The sequence below is a fragment of the Oncorhynchus mykiss genome, chromosome 1 (assembly GCF_013265735.2).
Source record: "Oncorhynchus mykiss isolate Arlee chromosome 1, USDA_OmykA_1.1, whole genome shotgun sequence".
NCBI classification, from domain to species: Eukaryota; Metazoa; Chordata; class Actinopteri; order Salmoniformes; family Salmonidae; genus Oncorhynchus; species Oncorhynchus mykiss.
Window position 1 is genome coordinate 69,921,975 of NC_048565.1, and position 23,057 is coordinate 69,945,031.

The following is a 23,057-nucleotide window of genomic DNA, read 5'->3' on the forward strand; positions in this document are numbered from 1 at the left end:
CATTGATGTCTTCTTGCAAATCCAATCAGTTTTCCACGTTAATTCAACATCATCACATGGATGTTTTTGATTGAAATGACGTGGAAACAACGTTGATTCAACCAGTTTTTGCCCAGATGGTACACACTTTCTTGGAATACGAACATTTATCATAGGCGAAACAATTATAGCCGTTCTCCACCCAATGCCAATAGTATGGGATCCATATCAGTAGGATTAGGAAGAGCCATGCAAGCTCTGTAAACTGCTAAGGCCTTGAATCCATCAAGGATTCTGGTCAATGATTTGTGTGACAACGTTACAGAGAGACAAAGATGATACTCCCACAAAAATGCTAATCTTCCCTGTTTTTGCTTGCTTTGATCTGTTGTTGTAGCTTAACTTTCATACTTGTCTTAACCATTGCAGCATTGAGAAAATTCTAACCTGCTCACTTTGAAAGAAAATTACTTTTATGTCTGTATAATAAAACCTATGTATGAAAATACCCTCAAACAAAAGGTGATTCTGTGCTATTGAGTCGTATTGCTTATTGATCTCAAATCCCATATGCTGGAGAATAGAGACAAAATACAAATTCTAGCTTCACTGTCCAAATACTGTACATTTGTTAAAGACTGTATTAGTGTTGCCATAGGTTGCACAGCATTATGGAAAAGATGCAGTAGAGTTAAGCACAGGTGATGTTGTAACGGGCTGAGTGACTGGTTTCCGGGAAGTCAGGCGCAGGAGAGCAGAGATGCGTGATAACACGAGAAGTTTAATGTACACCCTGGCCCACAGGCAAGGCAGCACAAAGCACAACCACGGTAACATGAACCGGATTAAACAAAACAAACAGGTTTGAAACAAAACCTAGCACAAGCCAGCCTGTAGCGCAACACCCTACACAATGAACAATTCCACACACAGACATGGGGGAAATAGAGGGTAATATACATTTAGTCTGATGAGGGGATGTGAATCAGGTGTGCGGGAAAACAAGACAAAACAAATGGAAAATGAAAGGTGGACAGGTGATGGCTAGAAGACCGGGGACGTCGACCACCGAACGTTGCCTGAACAAGGAGGGTGACCGACTTCGGCGGAAGTCGTGACAGATGTCAATTAAAACCCCATCCGCTATAACTGATGTCAATTAAAACCCCATCCGCTATAACTGATGTCAATTAATACCCCATCCGCTATAACTGATGTCAATTAATATCCCATCCGCTATAACTGATGTCAATTAATACCCCATCCGCTATAACTGATGTCAATTAAAACCCCATCCGCTATAACTGATGTCAATTAAAACCCCATCCGCTATAACTGATGTCAATTAAAACCCCATCCGCTATAACTGATGTCAATTAAAACCCCATCCGCTATAACTGATGTCAATTAAAACCCCATCCGCTATAACTGATGTCAATTAAAACCCCATCCGCTATAACTGATGTCAATTAAAACCCCATCCGCTATAACTGATGTCAATTAATATCCCATCCGCTATAACTGATGTCAATTAAAACCCCATCCGCTATAACTGATGTCAATTAATACCCCATCCGCTATAACTGATGTCAATTAAAACCCCATCCGCTATAACTGATGTCAATTAATATCCCATCCGCTATAACTGATGTCAATTAATACCCCATCCGCTATAACTGATGTCAATTAATACCCCATCCGCTATAACTGATGTCAATTAATATCCCATCCGCTATAACCGATGTCAATTAATATCCCATCCGCTATAACTGATGTCAATTAATACCCCATCCGCTATAACTGATGTCAATTAATATCCCATCCGCTATAACTGATGTCAATTAATACCCCATCCGCTATAACTGATGTCAATTAATACCCCATCCGCTATAACTGATGTCAATTAATATCCCATCCGCTATAACTGATGTCAATTAATACCTCATCCTCTATAGGTGATGTCAACTAAAACCCCGTCCTCTTTAGGTGATGTAATTAAAACCCCGTCCTCTTTAGGTGATGTAATTAAAACCCTGTCCTCTGTAAGTGGTCAGTTAAAAAACACTTCCTCTATAGGTGATGTTAATTAAAACCAACATCCTATATAGGGGATGTCAGTTAAAACCCACATCCTATATGGGTGATGTTATTTAAAACTCCTATGTAGTATAGATGTCAATTTAACAACCCATCCTGTATACGTTATGTCAATTAAAAACTGCATTCTGTATAGATTTCAAAACCCCATCCTCTATAGGTGATGTCAATTAAAACCCCATCCTCTATAGGTGATGTCAATCAAAACCCCATCTTCTGCCTCCTGGGTGGCGCAGTGGTCTAAGGCACTGCATCGCACCAGAGACTCTGGGTTCGCGTCCAGGCTCTGTCGCAGCCGGCTGCGACCGGGAGGCGACGTACAATTGGCCAATCGTCGTCCGGGTTAGGGAGGGTTTAGCCAGTCCTTGTCTCATCGCGCACTAGCGACTCCTGTGGCGGGCCGGGCGCAGTGCACGCTGACCAGGTCGCTAGGTGTACTGTGTTTCCTCCGACACATTGGTGCGGCTGGCTTCCATCCTGTATATGTTATGTCAATTAAAAACAACATCCTGTATACGTTATGTCAATTAAAAACTCCATCCTGTATATGTTATGTCAATTAAAAACCCATCCTGTATACGTTATGTCAATTAAAAACCCATCCTGTATACGTTATGTCAATGAAAAATTCCATACTGTACAGATGTCAATTAAAAACCCCAACCTGTATCGATGTCAATTAAAAACTCCATCCTTTATAAATGTCATTTAAAACTCCATCCTCTGTAGGTGATGTCAGTTAAATCCCCATCCTCTATAGGTGATGTCAGTTAAATCCCCATCCTCTATAGGTGATGTCAGTTAAATCCCCATCCTCTATAGGTGATGTCAGTTAAATCCCCATCCTCTATAGGTGATGTCAGTTAAATCCCCATCCTCTATAGGTGATGTCAGTTAAATCCCCATCCTCTATAGGTGATGTCAGTTAAATCCCCATCCTCTATAGGTGATGTCAGTTAAATCCCCATCCTCTATAGGTGATGTCAGTTAAATCCCCATCCTCTATAGGTGATGTCAGTTAAATCCCCATCCTCTATAGGTGATGTCAGTTAAATCCCCATCCTCTGTTGATGTCAGTTAAATCCCCATCCTCTATAGGTGATGTCAGTTAAATCCCCATCCTCTATAGGTGATGTCAGTTAAATCCCCATCCTCTATAGGTGATGTCAGTTAAATCCCCATCCTCTACAGGTGATGTCAGTTAAAACCCCATCCTCTATAAGTGATGTCAGTTAAATCCCCATCCTCTATAGGTGATGTCAGTTAAATCCCCATCCTCTATAGGTGACGTCAGTTAAATCCCCATCCTCTATAGGTGACGTCAGTTAAATCCCCATCCTCTATAGGTGATGTCAGTTAAATCCCCATCCTCTACAGGTGATGTCAGTTAAATCCCCATCCTCTACAGGTGATGTCAGTTAAATCCCCATCCTCTATAGGTGATGTCAGTTAAATCCCCATCCTCTATAGGTGATGTCAGTTAAATCCCCATCCTCTACAGGTGATGTCAGTTAAAACCCACTGTCATGCTGTAACGGAATTCCTCTTCTTCAGCGGAGCAGCAAGGATCAGACCAATGTGCAGCATGGTAACTGTCCATAATGATATATTTAATAAATCAACAGAACACTGAACAAAATAAAATAACAAAAGTACTAACAAACAACCGAAACAGTCCCGTATGGTGAAAACACTAACACAGGATACAACCACCCACAAAGCACAATAGAAAACAGGCTACCTAAATATGGCTCCCAATCAGAGACAACGACTGACCCCTGCCTCTGATTGAGAACCATACTAGGCCAAACACATAGAAATATAACAGAACAAAACATAGAAAAACGACATAGAATGCCCACCCCAACTCACGCCCTGACCAACTAAAATAAAGACATAAAAAAGGAACTAAGGTCAGAACGTGACACACACCCAGACCATAGAGAGACTTTTTATTCTCTATTTTGGTTAGGTCGGGGTGTGACTAGGGTAGGTAATCTAGGTTGTTTTGTTTATATGTTGGCCTGGTATGGTTCCCAATCAGAGGCAGCTGTTTATCGTTGTCTCTGATTGGGGATCATATTTAGGCAGCCATTTCCCCACTGTGTTTTGTGGGATCTTGTTTATGTGTAGTTGCCTGTGAGCACCCATTGCTTCACGTATCGTTTGCTTTTTATTGTGTTGTGCGTTTCACGAAAAAAAAGATTTGGAACCCATATCACGCTGCACCTTGGTCCGAATGTTATTTCGACGATCGTGACACCCACATCCTCTATAGGTGATGTCAATTAAAACCCCATCCTGTTGGTGATGTCAGTTAAAACCCACATCCTCTAAGTGATGTCAATTAAAAACCCATCCTGTATACGTTGTCAATTAAAAACCCATCCTGTATGCGTTATGCCAATTAAAAATTCCATACTGTACAGATGTCAATTAAAAACCCCAACCTGTATCGATGTCAATTAAAAACTCCATCCTTTATAAATGTAATTTAAAACCACGTCCTCTGTAGGTGATGCCAGTTAAATCCCCATCCTCTATAGGTGATGTCAATTAAAACCCCTGTCCTCCATAAGTGATGTCAGTTAAATTCCCATCCTCTATAGGTGATGTCAATTAAAACCCCATCCTGTCACGGCAGATTTCCTCTTCGTCTGAAGAGGAGTAAAGATCGGACCAAGATGCGGCGTGGTAAGTGTTCGTCATTTTAATGGAAAAACTGAACACTACAAAACAACAAAGTGACAACCGTGACGCTAATGAAACACTGTGCTAACAAGCAACATAACATAGACAATCACCCACAACCCACAATGACATAACAGGCTACCTAAATATGGTTCCCAATCAGAGACAATGACTAACACCTGCCTCTGATTGAGAACCATATCAGGCCAAACACAGAAACAGACAAACTAGACATACAACATAGAATGCCCACTCAGATCACACCCTGACCAAACAAAACATATAAACATACAAAGCAAACTATGGTCAGGGCGTGACACATCCTCTACAGGTGATGTCAATTAAACCCCAGTCCGCTATAAGTGAGGTCAATTAAAACCCCGCCCGCTATAAGTGATGTCAATTAAAACCCCATCCGCTATAAGTGATGTCAATTAATACCCCATCCTCTGTTGATGTCAATTAATACCCCATCCTCTATAGGTGATGTCAGTTAAAACACCATCCTCTATAGGTGATGTCAGTTAAAACACCATCCTCTATAGGTGATGTCAGTTAAAACACCATCCTCTATAGGTGATGTCAGTTAAAACCCCATCCTCTATAAGTGATCTCAGTTAAATTCCCATCCTCTATAGGTGATGTCAGTTAAACCCCATCCTATATAGGTGATGTCAGTTAAAGCCCACATCCTACGTAGGGGATGTCAGTTAAACCCCCTATCCAGTATAGGTGTCAATTAAAACCCCATCCTCTATATTTGATGTAAGTTAAAACCCCGTCCTCTATAAGTGATGTCAATTAAAACCCAGATCCTCTAAAGGGGATGTCAATTTAAACCCACATCTTCTATAAGTGATGTCAATTAAAACCCCATCTTTTGGTGATGTCAATTAAAACCCACTTCCTCTAAGTGATGTCAATTAAAACCCACTTCCTCTATAGGTGATGTCAATTAAAACCCCATCCTCTATAGGAGGTGTCAGTTAAACCCCATCCTATATAGGTGATTCAGTTAAAGCCAACATCCTCTATAGCTGATGTCAATTTAAACCCACATCCTATGTAGGTGATGTCAGTTAAACCCCCTATCCTATATAGATGTCAATTAAAACCCTGTTCACTATAAGTGATGTCAATTCATTCCCCGTCCTCTGTAGGTGATGTCAGTTAAAACCCTGTCCTCTACAGGTGATGTCAATTAAACCCCTGTCCACTATAAGTGATGTCAATTAAACCCCCGTCCACTATAAGTGATGTCAATTAAACCCCCGTCCACTATAAGTGATGTCAATTAAACCCCCGTCCACTATAAGTGATGTCAATTAAACCCCCATCCACTATAAGTGATGTCAATTAAACCCCCGTCCATAATAAGTGATGTCAATTAAACCCCCGTCCACTATAAGTGATGTCAATTAAACCCCCGTCCACTATAAGTGATGTCAATTAAACCCCCGTCCACTATAAGTTATGTCAATTAAACACCCGTCCACTATAAGTGATGTCAATTAAAACCCGCCCGCTATAATTGATGTCAATTAAAACCCCATCCTCTGTTGATGTCAATTAAAACCCCATCCTCTGTTGATGTCAATTAATACCCCATCCTCTATAGGTGATGTCAGTTCAAACCACATCCTCTATAGGTGATGTCAGTTCAAACCCCCAAACTCTATAGGTGATGTCGATTAAAACCCCATCCTCTATTATTGATGTCAGTTAAAACCCCCAAACTATAGGTGATGTCAGTTAAAACCCCATCCTCTGTAGGTGATGTCAGTTAAAACCCACGTCCTATATATGTTATGTCAGTTAAACCCCATCCTCTGTAGGTGATATCAGTTAAACCCCATCCTATATAAGTGATGTCAGTTGAAAACCCACGTCCTATATATGTTATGTCAGTTAAACCCCATCCTATATAGGTGATGTCAGTTAAACCCCATCCTATATAGGTGATGTCAGTTAAACCCCATCCTATATAGGTGATGTCAGTTAAACCCCATCCTATATAGGTGATGTCAGTTGAAAACCCACGTCCTATATATGTTATGTCAGTTAAACCCCATCCTATATAGGTGATGTCAGTTAAACCCCATCCTATATAGGTGATGTCAGTTAAAACCCACGTCCTATATATGTTATGTCAGTTAAAACCCCATTCTCTGTAGGTGATGTCAGTTAAACCCCATCCTATATAGGTGATGTCAGTTAAAACCCCATCCTCTGTAGGTGATGTCAGTTAAACCCCATCCTCTATAGGTGATGTCAGTTAAAACCCCATCCTCTGTAGGTGATGTCAGTTAAACCCCATCCTATATAGGTGATGTCAGTTAAAACCCCATCCTCTGTAGGTGATGTCAGTTAAAACCCACGTCCTATATATGTTATGTCAGTTAAACCCCATCCTATATAGTTGATGTCAGTTAAAACCCCATCCTCTGTAGGTGATGTCAGTTAAAACCCACGTCCTATATATGTTATGTCAGTTAAACCCCATCCTCTGTAGGTGATGTCAGTTAAACCCCATCCTCTATAGGGGATGTCAGTTAAAACCCACGTCCTATACATGTTATGTCAGTTAAACCCCATCCTCTGTAGGTGATGTCAGTTAAAACCCACGTCCTATATATGTTATGTCAGTTAAACCCCATCCTCTGTAGGTGATGTCAGTTAAACCCCATCCTATATAGGTGATGTCAGTTGAAAACCCTATCCTGTGTACAGTGCTTTCGGATTCAGTATTTAGACCCCGTCACTTTTTCCACATTTTGTTACATTACAGCCTTATTCTAAAATGGATGAAATCGTTTTCCCCCCTCATCAATCTACACACAATAACCACAATAACACAATAACCACACAATGTCAATTAATAACCCATCATGACGAAGCAAAAACAGGTGTTCAGAAGTGTTTGCAAATGTATTAAAAATAAAATACTGATATCACATTTACACAAGTAAGTACCTTTACTCAATACTTTGGTAGTGATTACAGCCTGGAGTCTTCTTTGGTATCACGCTACAAGCTTGGCACACCTGTATTTGGGGAGTTTCTCCCATTCTTCTCTGCAGATCCTCTCAATCTCTGACAGCTTGGATGGGGAGCATCGCTGCACAGATGTTTTCAGGTTTCTCCAGAAATGTTCGATCAGGTTCAAGTCTGTGCTCTGGCTGGGCCACTCATAGACTTGTTCCACTGCCCCACTGCTTAGGGTTGTTGTCCTGTTGGAAAGTAAACCTTCACCCCGGGTCCTGAGCACTCTGGATCAGGTTTTCATCAAGGATTACATTTGTTTATTTTACCTTTATTTAACTAGGCAAGTCAGTTAAGAACAAATTCTTATTTTCAATGACGGCCTAGAAACAGTGGGTTCAGGGGCAGAATGACAGATTTGTACCAGCTCTATAGGTGATGTCAATCAAAACCCCATCTTCTGCCTCCTGGGTGGCGCAGTGGTCTAAGGCACTGCATCGCACCAGAGACCAGCATCCAGCTCTAGGAAGAGTCTTGGTTCAGAAGAGTCTTGGTGGCTCTTCCATTTAAGATTGAAGGAGGCCACTGTGTTGTTGGGGACCTTCAATGCTGCAGACATTTTTTGGTACACTTCCCCAGATCTGTGCCTCGACACAATCCTGTCTCGGAGCTCTACGGACAATTCCTTCCACCTCATGGCTTGATTTTTACTCTGACATGCACTGTCAACTGTGGGACCCTATATAGGCAGGTGTGTGTCTTTCCAAAACATGTCAAATCAATTGAATTTACCACAGGTGGACTCCAGTCAAGTTGTAGAAACATCTCAAGGATGATCAATGGAAACAGGATGCACCTGAGCTCAATTTTGAGTCTCATAGCAAAGGTTCTGAATACTTATGTAAATAAGATATTTTTGTTTTTTTTAGACATTTGCAAAAATTTCTAATAACCTGTTTTCGCTTTGTCATTATGGGGTATTGTGTGTAGATTTAGGATTTTTTTGTTGATTTAATCATGATTTAAATCAAAATGATTTAATCATTTTAGAATAAGGCTGTTACGTAACAACATTTGGAAAAAGTCAAGGGGACTGAATACTTTCCGAATGCACTGTAGATGATGTCAATTAAAAACCCTGTACTCTATAGGTGATGTCAGCAGCCATTTAGTGTCACTCATTAGGGCTGCTGTAGGTAGGATTAGTAAGGCTGCAGGCCACTATTCAGTCCATTATCTGCTCAGTGATCAGAAGAGACATGTGACTGGCTGGGGCGTGCATACACAAACTCTCTCTCTCTCTGTGTGTGCCTCGCTCTCTCTCACGCCTAACAACAAATGGCTGTGGTGGGCAGCTGTTGCTCTCTTCCTGCCAAATCATTGAGCAAGGCTCTAGCCATGTGTGTCTCCATCAACATCTTCCCTTGCCTCATCCTCTGTGTGTGCCCTGACTGTCTGCTGCATGGGCTCTGTTCAAATACTCCAGGTCTGGATGCCATACCTTATGCCATACCTTATATCTGCTGTGTTTTTCTCTCCTTTTTGGTGTGTGAGTGTGTGTGTGTGTGTGTGTGTGTGGGCCTGTGCGATCGGTGTCAAAGTGTGTGGATGTATGTGTATTGGGGGGGGGGGGGGGGGGGGGGGGGTGTTGGTTTTCTGAGCAGAGATCCTTTGATTTTTTTGGAGTGTGGGGTCACATGGGGGCTGTGTTACACTGCTGCAGGCTGTGTTTAAAACAGGAGGAGGACCGGGGTACCGTACTGCACTCTACCATGGGACTCTACTGCAGCCAGAAGCAGCCTGGAGCACTGGTCTGGTCGACTATATCTAAGATTGTGTAGCCTTTGGGAAGAATGATCTTTGCCCTAAGACTGCACATTGATGTATTAGGACATTTTCAGTACTGCAGCGCTGAGATGCTTGTGGCACTGTTAACAGAGCATTTTGAAACAGACAGAAAAGGCTTATGTAAAACCTTATTGTTGTTGTACATCTTACTCTTGTTTATCTCTGTATGTACTATCTATTTGTTGTTGGTGGCTAAGAGACTGCTTGTATTGTTGTCTGGTTGATGTGTGCTGTGTTTTGTTTTTGCTAGAGGTCAACAGGGCAATGTGCTCTCGCATCTCTGTGTTACAGTTGTCTGTCAGAACTGAGGAAGAGAGTGGTTCTTTGATGCTGAGCTAGTGACACTAGTGGTCTGGGAAGTGTGTGTGTGTGCGTGCGAAACACTTGCTTATTGTTTGTTTTTTTTATTTTGTTTTTTTGAATTTTTTTTTTGAATTTTTACCCCTTTTTCTCCCCAATTTCGTGGTATCCAATTGTTGTAGTAGCTCCTATCTTGTCTCATCGCTACAACTCCCGTACGGGCTCAGGAGAGACGAAGGTTGAAACAGCCGCACTGCTTCTTAACACAGCGCGCATCCAACCCGGAAGCCAGCCGCACCAATGTGTCGGAGGCTACACCGTGCACCTGGCAACCTTGGCTAGCGCGCACTGCGCCCGGCCCGCCACAGGAGTCGCTGGAGCGCGATGAGACAAGGACATCCCTACCGACCAAGCCCTCCCTAACCCGGACGACGCTAGGCCAATTGTGCGTCGCCCCACGGACCTCCTGGTCGCGGCCAGTTACGACAGAGCCTGGGCTCGAACCCAGGGACTCTGATGGCACAGCTGGCGCTGCAGTACAGCGCCCTTAACCACTGCGCCACCCGGGAGGCACTTGCTTATTGTTGAGCGAACAGTACAAGTCATGCAGAACTGATCCCAACATAGCAGAACTGACCCCAACAATGCACGGCTGTATTCAAACCAGCATGAGTGAGGAAACGTCAAATGCATCAGTGTATCCGTTCTTCTCATATGGATATTGAGGAGTAGTGGACCCTACTGCCGGTAAAGCTGATGCAGAATGTGACTAACGTCATATCATATTTGTCAAATAACATGCTTTATACGGCAGATTGAAGCATGTAATAAAAGGCAGCAGAATTCTAATACTGGGACACAAAAGGTTAAATCAGAGATTTGGCTTGGGGATTATCTAGGAAGAGGGAGGGATCATCGTATTTTGGCTTGGGCTCATTATTAGTGGACTGTAACTGTTAATTACACATTATCCAAAGAAGTATATAGGACTTTTCCTTATTCCGGTCCGTTATCTTTTCCAGTTGACAAGTGATGATTGTTGTTTCTGTCCGACTCTGAACTGTGTGGACAGAACAGAATGTACAGCAGAGAGTCATCCTGCTGACTGACATATCCTTCTAGAAGCTGAGGTTTGGGTTTAAGTCAGGATGCTACACTGTAAAAATGTCCTGTTGTTTTTACGGTAACTTACTGGCAGCAAGAAAAAAAGGTGCAGTATGTTACCGTACGGTATTTTACGGTATCCAATACTGTTACTATAATTGATTTACAGTACCAATAATGCTACTGTAGTCATTTTACGGTAACAAATACTTATTGTAATCTTTGGTACTGTTGTTTTACTCTAACCTACAGTTAACTGCACTGTTCCCTGACTTCGGATTTTGGCTCGCAACCTATTGGTTGGTAACTTCTTGAATGTCCTGCTGCACCACCAGGTCAGTGATAATACAAGAGAAAAATCAAGTATATACTGTATACGAGAACGTGAAGGTGGTATTGCTGTAAAATGACAGTATGCTGCTGTTTTCTCATTACAATACACTCTTGTAAATTATATTTACTGTATTTTTGCGGCAACTCCGTAGCCGGTAAGCTATTGTAATTTGACATGCTGTACAATCTTGTAAAATGGTGTACTGTGAGCACACTTGGGACTCAACCTCTCCTGGGACTTGAACTCACAACCTCCTGGTTGCCAGCAACCTGAAATGTCATGCGACACCACCATATCTGTGGGTGTGATGGAGATTGGCCACAGACTTATTGGCAACAATTCATTTCTGCACTTTGCTAAAAGTTGCCCAATATCAAGTCAATAATTGTGTGACTATCTGATTACACCAACGTAAAAATAGTAGTTCTCAAGGACACAAAGTGTGCATGAATGCTCTGTGGATTTGAACTTGCCACCTATAGGTGGGGAGTGTGTCAGTATTTCTGCAGTGCCACCAGGTACATATTTATTACCTATAACATATTTTCACACACTCTCAAAAATAAGAGTATAGTTTGGCAACGGTGTTGTTCCCTGGGGTACGAAATGGTCAAAGTTACACATAAGAACTCACATGGCATTGGCTGTTCAGTATCTTTAAGTATTTGTGTTAACAATCCATTTTTATCGTACATTTTCTAGGGTGGGGGCAATATGCTGGCAGGGCTCATTAGAGTATTTGGGGCATGGTTTCTATGCCAACCGTTAGTGGAAGTGTTGTACCCGTTGAAGTGGTTTTATCGATATGTTGAAGGTTGATCACCTCATTTGTCCATTTCCAGTTCTACAATCTAACGCAGTTCCACCTCTGACAGTGTCAAAACAACCGCTATGCGGATTTTGGCTGAAGCGGATCTAATTTAATAGAGCCATAAATCTAACCATGTATGAACCTTTAAGAAATATTCTGTTAAAGTAATGAAATACCAATATTTTTTTGTGTGTTAAGAATGTTCCAAAGCCCATTGAACTATCCTGCACCATTCCCCAAAAGTTGCTGGGAATTTAATGTTACCTAACTGGCAAACAGCAAGTTATTGTTAAATGTACATTAACTTCCAGTGATTTACTGTACTGGTACTGGAATTTTCAGATGACAACATTAAGCAAACTAATCAATAACTTATTTGCAACTAGCTGACAGTAAGATACTGAAAATTAAACATTAACTTCCCGATGACCAGCTACCATTAAGTTACTGTGAAATGCCTATTAATCTCTTAACAGTGCAACTCTTCATTGTCACAAGCTCTTACAAATAGTGCTTGTTTCCTTTGAAATGGGGTCTGTTTGAATAGACTAAAATGAACAGCTTTGAGAATTAAAAAAACATGGCATGCTAGCTCCATCCTGTTGGCGCAGGGGACTAATTCTATATATAGAGAACATAACATTATAGGTTTGAATCTCACTGATGCCGTGCCATAATAAGTAAATAGGTCTGTTTGGGTACATCTGCCGTGGTGCCCATTTCGGCTCCAGGCATCAGCCGTTTCGTGCAGGAAAATGCCTTTAAAAGCTGCATTGTTGGCTGTATAACGCACCTTGCGTTGAATCCTCGCCCTAGTGTATTTCAGTGTGTACATATGGGTTTGTTATTGTGTTATCAGTTTTTATTATGACCTCAGCCAGCTCAGAGACATGGTTGGGTTGAGGTGTTTGCATCAATACAGTGGTGGTCAGGTGATGGTGGTTGTTGTTGAGATTGTAGAGATGTGTGTTTGTATTGAGGTTACTTTAGCGGATTCATCCTATCCTCCTGATAATAATAAATAATAGCAAACTGTTCCATATTTCTTCAGTGGTCTTAAACCTGCTATATGAAACAACTATTTGTGTTGACATAGCAATTTTTCTTCGTACTGTGCAATGCTTTTCTTTCGCCCAAATGCACCTATACTCACATAGCATGAAGTATGTTAATGTTGTGTAGAGAGTTGTCTCGATGGTAAAGCTTCCTGGAAAACACAGAGATGACCTGCTGCCAATCAGTGACTCACAGAAAGAGACGTTAAACCCTTTCTTGGAATTTGAACATTTATCATCGGCAAAACAATTCTAGCCGTTCTTCACCCAAGGCCGATCTATGTCAGTAGGAGTAGGAAAATCCTGGCAGTGCTGTGAAAAATAGAATTGTTTGGTTTAAAAAACTGCTATGGTTTTGAATCCACAAAGGACTCTGAGCAATGATTTTTGTTCGATAAAACCTTTTATTTACAAACGAGCACCGTCCCACAGGGAAAAGAATGGCTGAATCAATGTTGTTTCCACGTCAATTCAACCCATCTATGTGATGACGTTAAATTAAAGTGTAAAACTGGATTGGATTTGCAAAAGTTAATTTCGTCTAATTTTCACCCAACTGTTAACCTAAATACAATGACATGGTGAATTTTTTTGTTGATTTCACATTTCATTCACGTTAGTTGAAAACTCAACAAAATGTCAATCAAAACTAGACATTGAACTGATGTCTGTGCCCAGTCGGATGCTTTGGGCAAGTGACTTTGCAGTCCAAATCCAAACAATCAATCAAGTATAGGAAACAAGTCATACATGAAAATACAAGATTAAAGCATTATGTCATAAGTAATATATGACCCTTTCCTGCTCTGTTGAGGCTTATTTGTTTCTTATAGGAAGTCATTCTGTTAAATTTGAATGGCCATTTTCAGAACAAGCTTCTTTCCCTCTTATTTCCCTACTACGTGTTTCACTTGTGGTATGGATGGCATTATAGAATAGTGATACAGATTTAAGCAAGGCTGCTTTTCATTCCAGAAATGTTTTCATTTCCCTCCCATCTGCCTTCATTCACTCACATTCACATATGCAATATTACTAAATAGTGTCAATACCTAGTTTCCGCCATATTGCTTCCACCTATCTGCTCCTATCAGATCTGGACAAGGGGAGTGACTAAGGTGGTATAGAAGGGAGGAATTATCTGTGGAATGAGATGCAGCCTGAGCCTCGTATTCCCTAACTTCCTGTTATTTGGCATCTCATTGGCTGTTTGGGGTTAAGCTGTGGAGGAATCATTGGGTGTCCCTTTGGAGAGTAGGGATGCCTGATTACCACCTAACAGACAACTAATCGATTCATTGATTCATATCCTCTTAGAGGTGTGGAAGCACAGGGCAGCAGACTCTTCATGTAAGGAGCCATGTTGCACAGTTCTGTACATCACTGCCCCTGTGAGGTTAACCAATCAGCCCTGGATGTCTCCCTCTGGTTGGAGAAGACGTTTGGTTACAGAGAGGTTTTGAAAGGTGTTTGGTTACAGAGAGGTTTTGAAAGGTATTTGGTTGAAGACAGGTTGTACAAGGTATTTAGTTGAGGAGAAATTTTAGAAGGTATTTTTGTGGTAATTTCTTGTTGATGTATTTTAGCATGTCACTGAGATACCATACTGCTGTGCAACAATATACTGCTCACATTTGATGCTGTTGATCTGAGCTCAGAGCTTAGGGCTCTGTGACATGTAGCATGTAATCTAAGCACCCAGAGGGTGCTCTTAACGTGCCTGGATTTGTTTTACATCACTATTCAAAGACCAATAATATCATGGGTGTATATAGAAGACATAAGGGATGTTAACCCCTGGACCACAAGCTAAACAGTAATTTGGTGTCATGGACTACATCATGTTAGATAGTTTCAATGCCAACAGTGAAGAGGTGACTCTGGGATGCTGGCCTTCTAGGCAGAGTTCCTCTGTCCAGTGTCTGTGTTCATTTGCCCATCTAAATCTTTTCTTTTTATTGGCCAGTCTGAGATGTGGCATTTTCTTTGAACTGTGCCTAGAAGGCCAGCATCTCGGAGTCACCTCTTCACTGTTGATGTTTAGGCATCTGTTTCTCAAACCAGACACTAATGTACTTGTCCTCTTGCTCAGTTGTGTACCGGGGCCTCCCACTCCTCTTTCTATTCTGGTTAGAGACAGTTTGCGATGTTCTGTGAAGGGAGAAGTTCACAGCGTTGTACGAGATCTTCAGTTTCTTGGCAATTTCTCGCATGGAATAGCTTTAATTTCTCAGAAGAAAGTACTTTGTTTCTGGACATTTTGAGCCTGTAATCGAACCCACAAATGCTGATGCTCCAGATACTCAACTAGTCTAAAGAAGGCCAGTTTTATTCTCTTTAATCAGCACAACAGTTTTCAGCTGTGCTAATATAATTGCGAAAGGATGTTCTAATGATCAATTAGCCTTTTAAAATTATAAACTTGGATGATCTAACACAACGTGCCATTGGAACACTGTAGTGATGGTTGCTGATAATGGGCCTCTGTACGCCTATGTAGATATTCCATTAAAAATCTGCTGTTTCCAGCTACAATAGTCATTTACAACATTAACAATGTCTACACTGTATTTCTGATCAATGTGATGTTATTTTAATGAACAAAAAATGTGTTTTTCTTTCAAAAACAAGGACATGTCTAAGTGACTCCAAACTTTTGAATGGTAGTGTATATGTTTTGACCATGACAGTTTACAGGTAACACCAATAATTTAGTTTCAACTTGTTCAACAGCCACATCATTCATTACCAGATTCAGCTGAGGTCTAAAGCTTAGGGAATGATTTGTACTAAATACAATACTGTTAGTTTTAGAGATGTTTAGGACCAGTTTATTACTGGCCACCCATTCCAAAACAGACTGCAACTCTTTGTTAAGAGTTTCAGTGACTTCATTAGCTGTGGTTGCTGATGGGGTTGAGGTCAGGACTCTGTACAGGCCAGTCAAGTTCTTCCACACCGATTTCAATGAACCATTACTGTATGGACCTCGCTTTGTGCATGGGGGCATTGTCATACTGAAACAGGAAAGGGCCTTCCCCAAACTGTTGCCACAAAGTTGGAAGCACATATTCGTATATAGAATGTCATTGTATGCTGTAGCGTTAAGATTTCCCTTCACTGGAACTAAAAGGCTTGGCCTGAACCATGAAAAACAGCCCCAGATCATTATTCCTCCTCCACCAAACTTTACAGTTGTCCCTATGCATTGGGGCAGGTAGCGTTCTCCTGGCATCCGCCAAACCCAGATTCCAGATTCCCGCTGCTCAGCCATGGAAATCCATTTCATGAAGCTCCCGACGAACAATTCTTATGCTGACGTTGCTTTCAGAGGCAGTTTGGAACTCGGTAGTGAGTATTGCTACCGAGGACAGACAATTTTTACGTGGTATGCGCTTCATCACTCTGCGGTCCCGTTCTGTGAGCTTGTGTGGCCTACCACTTTGCGGCTGAGTCATTGTTGCTCCGAGATGTTTCCATTTTGCAATAATAGCATTTACAGTTGACCGGGGCAGCTCTAGCATGACAGAAATTTGACTAAGTGACTTGTTGGAAAGGTGACCCCCTATGACAGTGCCACATTGAAAGTCACTGAGCTCTTCTGTAAGTCCATTCTACTGCCAATGTGTCTATGGAGATTGCATGGCTCTGTGCTCAAGTTGAATAGACCTGTAAGCAACGGGTGTGGCTGAAATAGCCGAATCCACTAATTTGAAGTGGTGTCCTTGTGTGTATACATAGTGTGTATTGACCCAACTTGGAATAGATGTTGAATTGACGTCTGTGTCCAGTGGGAGGTCATGTAGTCTTCTAACTCAGTTGGTAGAGCATGGTGCTTGCAATGCCAGGATTGTGGGTTTGATTCCCAGGACCACCAGTCCGTAAAATGTATGCAAGCATGACTGCGAGTCGGTTTGGATAAAAGCGGCTGCTAAATGGCATATCATGTAATGTGCCTGGGAAAACATTTATTTTCCATTTGACAGGTGATGATGTTGGTTCTGTCTGTCTCGGCACTTTGTAATCAGAACAGAATGTACAGCAGAGAGTCATTCTGCTGACTGACGCGTCCTTCTAGAAGCTGAGGTTTGAGTTTATGTCAGGACACTACCGTACAACTTTGTGTTTACAACCGCTTTGACCAATAAGCTCATCACATGCTTTGGAAGGTTTTCTGAAGCTGACAATGTGAACTTCAACTCAGAGTCACAGATGAGCACAACATGTATGGTATATCTGGAGTCAGAGCAGTAGTGGAGTTGCAGACCTTTGGTTGTTAATTTATCAGTGCCCGTCTCAACTTATTGAAGTGTGACCCTCCAAGGCTGCATGGCTTTTTCCATTTATCTGGACACTGGCTCTGTGCCCAGCTGTAGAGGGTCAAACTGTGTGACTGCACAGGGAATTGGCAGTTTAATAAACAGAATAAGAGGTAGAAATCTTCTCTGCACAAAAAAACAGAGGATTTTATATCAATTTTTTATGGCTTTCGTAGTTGCTTCAATACATACACGTCCATGTAGTGGAGATGACGTTGCAAATCATGATGAAAAACAGTGGTGCTTCAGAAAGATCTTATCTGTGAGGAGTGCTGCTGTTAGGGCCTTTAACGCTTATTAATCAACTGTAATTGCTTGAGCTAAACAAGCTCGGGCATACCTGCCATGGTGTCCATTTTGGCACCAGGCATCAGCTGTTTTGTTTCAGTGCAGTGATACACTATTGGCTAGGGAATAACGTAACAGATACTGTACACTCTTAATTTCCACCTAGTTGAATGTTGATCAAATCTTCCTCATGCATTTGCTCTTCCCTCTGCATAGACTATTGACCTACACTGAGTGTATAAAATATTAGGAACATCGTCCTAATATTCAGTTGCAACCCCTTTTGCCCTCAGAACAGCTTCAATTCGTCAGGGCATGGACTCTACAAGATATTGAAAGCGTTCCACAGGGATGCTGGCCTATGTTGACTCCAATGCTTCCCACATTTGTGCCAAGTTGGCTGGATGTCCTTTTGGTGGTGGACCATTCTTGATACACATGAGAAACTGTTGAGTGTAAAAAACCCAGCAGTGTTGCAGTTCTTGACACACTCAAACCGGTGCGCCTGGCATCTATTACCATACCCCATTCAAAGGCACCTAAATCTTTTGTCCTGCCCATTCACCCTCTGAATGACACACATACACAATCAATGACTCAATTGTCTTAAAAATCCTTCTTTAACCTGTCTCCTCCCCTTCAATCTGCACGGACATCCACACTGATTGAAGTGGATTTAACAAGAGACATCAATAAAGGATCATAGCTTTTACCTGGATTCACCTGGTCAGTCTGTCATGGAAAGAGCAGGCGTTCTTTGTGTATTCATCAATATATCAATGCACATACAGTATGTGTACATCAGTTTATATTTCAAATGCATCTCAAAATGTGATAGGTAGGAGGCTTGAGATAGGATCGCAATGCAAATTCTATAAATTTTTGGGTACTATGCCTTGATTTATGTTTGTCCCGAGTCTTAATTAAGTCCTAGATTCAAATCGATCAAGCTTGAATTGGCGATCATCGACCCCCGCATAGCTGGTGTTTTGGAGATGAGCAGCTACTCTTGATCATTGTCACGAAGCCACACCCATCCCACTCCCAGGCTATATAGAAATAATGATGCTCAAATTGAAAATCATTAAACAAAATAATGAGGATTTACATAAGCCTCATCGATGTCCAGATTACATCTCACATTCCAATGTTGGAATTTGTAGACAAGGTTGCATGGGATTTCTCTTAATGCGACTCAGTGCAGCCAATGGCAATGTCCGCTTTAGGTATAATGCCAGGAGCCACTTGTGGATATGACAGCTCTAACGCAGTCCCACCTCCAACACCACCAAAACAACCGCTATGCAGATGTCAGCTAAAGCGGATCTGGTTGAATAGAGCCTTAAGAAAGGTTGCCTTCAGTCAAGGCCATGGACGTCATTCATTTTAACACAAACAAATATGAATCATAACTGAGGGATACATACTAGTCAGTATGGTAACACATTCAACATCTAAGATATTATCAACTCCGTCTGCAGATAGAGTTCACTAATCTCCTTACAGTCAAGGGACAAGGGCTTGATTCATTTCCAGAAAAGCATGCGCACACACACACAGACACACACACAGACACACACACATATCCTACTCCTGACCCTAACCCCCACCAATTGCACTAGTTATGATATTGACATAAGTGTCGCACAATCAATTACAAGGCTTGTGGATGACGTCTTGTTTGCACCTCACCAAGGTGACGGCAACAGATTACACACAAAACCATTAACAAGTTCCAAATCAACAGGGACTTGGTCTCCTGCTCCCACAAAGCACCTCTAATCCTTATTCACTGGTTGATGATTTGTTTTGCTTCGAGGCTCAGGCCAATCTCAACCAATCCCAATCAGCAACACTTTCCTAAACAACCGACCAAACCTACCAATGACGCCACCTCTGTCATCACTACAGACAACTTGCTCTGCTATTTCAACCTTTATTGTTGTGTCGTAAAATCTCATCTGGAAATCTAAAACCCTAGAATAACATCCTGAAATGTCCTTTTCTGTACTTAACTTACTTTGTGTTGGCATCAGTGGTGATATTGTATGAACTGACAATCACTGATATTCATCAGGCAGAGAGAGAAACCACTGTATCCAGATTACATAAACCCAGTCCCATTGTAGACAGATATAGTCTTGTCCGGCTTACTGGGCCAGAAATTATGCAATTTGTATTGAATCACGAGCTGTTAGTGGTACCACCCACTGAGCACATCGGAAAGTCATAAAAAATGTATGGCTGCCATGGGAGTTCTCAGAAGATGGTCCCACTCCTGCAGATGTGGGGATCAGAAACGTGCTGTGGGAGATGGTGAGGGGGTATTGAGGAAGTGAAGAGCATGGAGGAGAGGAGCATGACCCTGTAGAAATCACCTAATTTCACTAGCCACTGTAGTTTATTGGAAAACCTAGTATAGCATCCATGTAGTGGTAGTATGTATTGTAAAAGGAAATATGCCTGGTGGATTTAGTATGTGTCCACACAGTTAGAACACAAATTCCGATTGTGTGCTTTATGAATAAACAACATCCACAACCATATCTTATGTGTTTACAAGAATCTTAAAAAGAGATCTAAGCAATGTTTGCTTAGCGTAAGCTGACATCTAGATGCATCCCTGTGTCTTCTCTTCTCATAGAGAGCTCCTAAGCAGGCTTTGACCCCTGACCTCCAGGTGTGGAGGTGTACCATGTGTTCTCCTGCTCCGGGGGCGTGAACCCGTATCTGTGAGGAGTCCCCCCGCGGAACCATGGGATCATCAATGCTGGGGAAGGCAGCCCCCCTCAACACGCTACTGGATGCCTGCATCCAGGCTTTTGGTGAGTGACCAATCACCGAAGCACAGTGGGGAAGCTATCTTAGTGGTGTGTGATGTGATCCATGGAGATATAGATACTGTAGGTGTTCTAATTGTTCCTCTTCTATGGTGTGATCACTCTCCACAGATGACAATGGTGAGTTGCAGTCCAACCAGCTCCCTCGCACCCTGCTGCTGATGCACCGCTGGTACGTCACGTCCAAAGAGCTGGCTGGGAAGCTGCTCATGATATATCCTTTATGTGGATTCACACCAGAACAACAAAGAACAATGGTCATATGCCATTTTGAGCCTTTCTGGTAGTGTTAAGATATGGCAGAGTATACAATATGGACGCTATGGAATGCTGTGTTCCCTGACTGTGCCAAATGTATTTTCTGGGTGGTGCGACACTAACTAACCCTGACTGACTTTTCCTGAGTATACAAACGCTTGTTTATTTTAAGGGACAGTATATCAGTCAACTCTGTCATTTCTAGCAACCAATTATGACTGGTTGATCGCAAAGCTCTGGGTTAATGCAGATTGTCTGAACATAACATCAGGAAGAATTAGACATGTTCCTTAAGTGCAAATGCATTTAAGAGCAATGTTCGAGATAAAGAACCGCTTCAAAGGAAGTGCAACCTGGATCGAATCGATACCTAATAGTGTCCTATTTCTCTGTATGATTTGTATCTAGTGCGTCATGACTGCATTTGAATCTGATTCAGTTAGCAAGGTTCTGGACGGTGTTTTCCTGGAGACTCCATACCACTAAGTGGTTTGTTGTCGCGTGCGTGGTCTTCAGACGACCACTCAACAGCGAACGCCTTATTCTCTGAACTCTTTGCTTCCATCATACACCATGACCCTGAGATATTACTCTGCCTGGCGTCAGGCCTCTCCACTGATGACTGATGAACCCCCCCCCCCCCACATCTTTTCCCTGCTGTTGGTTGGAGTAATGGCTGTGGTGATTCAGATGGAAGTTGCCCCTAAGCGCAGATCTAGAATCAGATTAGAGATAAGCCTACCTCCAATCTTAATCTTAAAAATATGTGACCCGGGACCAGTTTGTGGCAAATTCTACATTTTCCATGCGGTATGACGAGAGCCAGAGCAGATAGTCTCTTCCATGTGACAGAATACAAAGGCACTATTCTGCACTATTCTGCCTTTACTCTCACTTTTTGCTTTTGCTTTAACCCAACAAAATATACAGTACTTATCTTTGTCCTTCAGTACCTAATACACAGTACTTATATTTGTCCTTCAGTACCTAATACACAGTACTTATATTTGTCCTTCAGTACCTAATACACAGTACTTATATTTGTATCTCTCATGGATTCACCTCATTGTTTGTGAGTTAGCCCATGAGAGTATTTCTTCGGTCTTCTTGAGAGTAGGCGAGCAACTGATTGTGTGTTTTTCACAGTCATGTATACATCCAATATGCATCCATCGTGACCCTCCATGCTGGGAGAGTTCCAAAGTACCACAGAGAAGGCAGGAGTTTGTCTGCTCTGCTGCATGCTTGTGACTGGATCCTGGGCAGAGAAACAGCTGTGTTCCTTTGAAGGTCATAGCAGACAGGCTACGCAGCATACATGGCTCCCTACCCAAGGCCTCTCCAAAGCTACTTCTAAGATCACTATTTCAATGGTTCGAGGAGGGAAAACATTGGCCCAGTAACAGTTATTTAGAGAATGCACACATGCAGTGGTGGAGAGGTTCATCACATGGCCTGAACTTCCGTTGTTTTTATTTCCAGATACTGGGCATTCCTCTCTGAACACTTTAGTTATTCTTCATGAGTGGAGACCTTTTGTCCAACTAATAAATCTACAGCTGCTTCTCGTGAAAGATGTTTTTTATTGTTGTGTTTTTTGGGAGGGGATGAGGGTTGTTGGAAATGGGGACTGGTGTCCATTTGTAATGGGGCTTTGGGAAATGTCTTCAAAAAGTGCTCAACTGTCCTTGACACAAGCCCACATACCGTGACTGCCAGGGAGATGAGTGCCAAAGAACGAGACTGAAGATCTGCTATTTAATGAGGTAAAAAAAAAACACTACTTCATACCCAGGAGCTTCGGAGCTCTTTATTAGTATTGAAGATGTTTTTTATTGCTAGGCAACCCGCCCCCTCGGCTGAAAATGTTGTGCTCCTCTCTCGGGGCTCTGTGACTGACTGGCTGGTGCAATGAGGGATGAGATGATGTCATTGGAAGTGACAGCCAGTGGCTGTCCTCATGTGACGTGGGCCACTGCCAGCCATCTGAAGTGGAGATATTGTTTGGGGCGAAAGCGTTCAATGACTCAGGAGTCTTGTGATCCATTACTTACCCAGAAAAGTCCTCAGGCAATCTTTAACAGAATACTCAAACTCTCATTTCACGGGTAAACCCCTTCACCAATGTCTGCCAATTCATTATACATGTCC

At 42.1% G+C, this 23,057-nt stretch overlaps 1 protein-coding gene across 5 annotated transcripts in view; it reads left to right on the plus strand.

The window, feature by feature from the left end:
* The window catches only part of rasgrp3 (RAS guanyl releasing protein 3 (calcium and DAG-regulated)), a 53,978-nt gene that overhangs the window by 16,257 nt on the left and 14,664 nt on the right, over window positions 1–23,057 (plus strand). For 2 of the 5 annotated variants that reach the window (XM_021610306.2, XM_021610297.2), the window contains exons 2-5: window positions 11,254–11,336; window positions 20,453–20,633; window positions 20,760–20,862; window positions 22,610–22,672. In XM_021610306.2, coding sequence (XP_021465981.1) covers window positions 20,564–20,633; window positions 20,760–20,862; window positions 22,610–22,672 — 236 coding nt within the window. In that variant the 5' untranslated portion in view covers window positions 11,254–11,336; window positions 20,453–20,563. Of the gene's footprint in view, window positions 1–11,253; window positions 11,337–20,452; window positions 20,634–20,759; window positions 20,863–22,609; window positions 22,673–23,057 lie in introns of those variants that run through there. The other 3 variants (XM_021610313.2, XM_021610323.2, XM_021610332.2) reach the window with 2 other exon arrangements.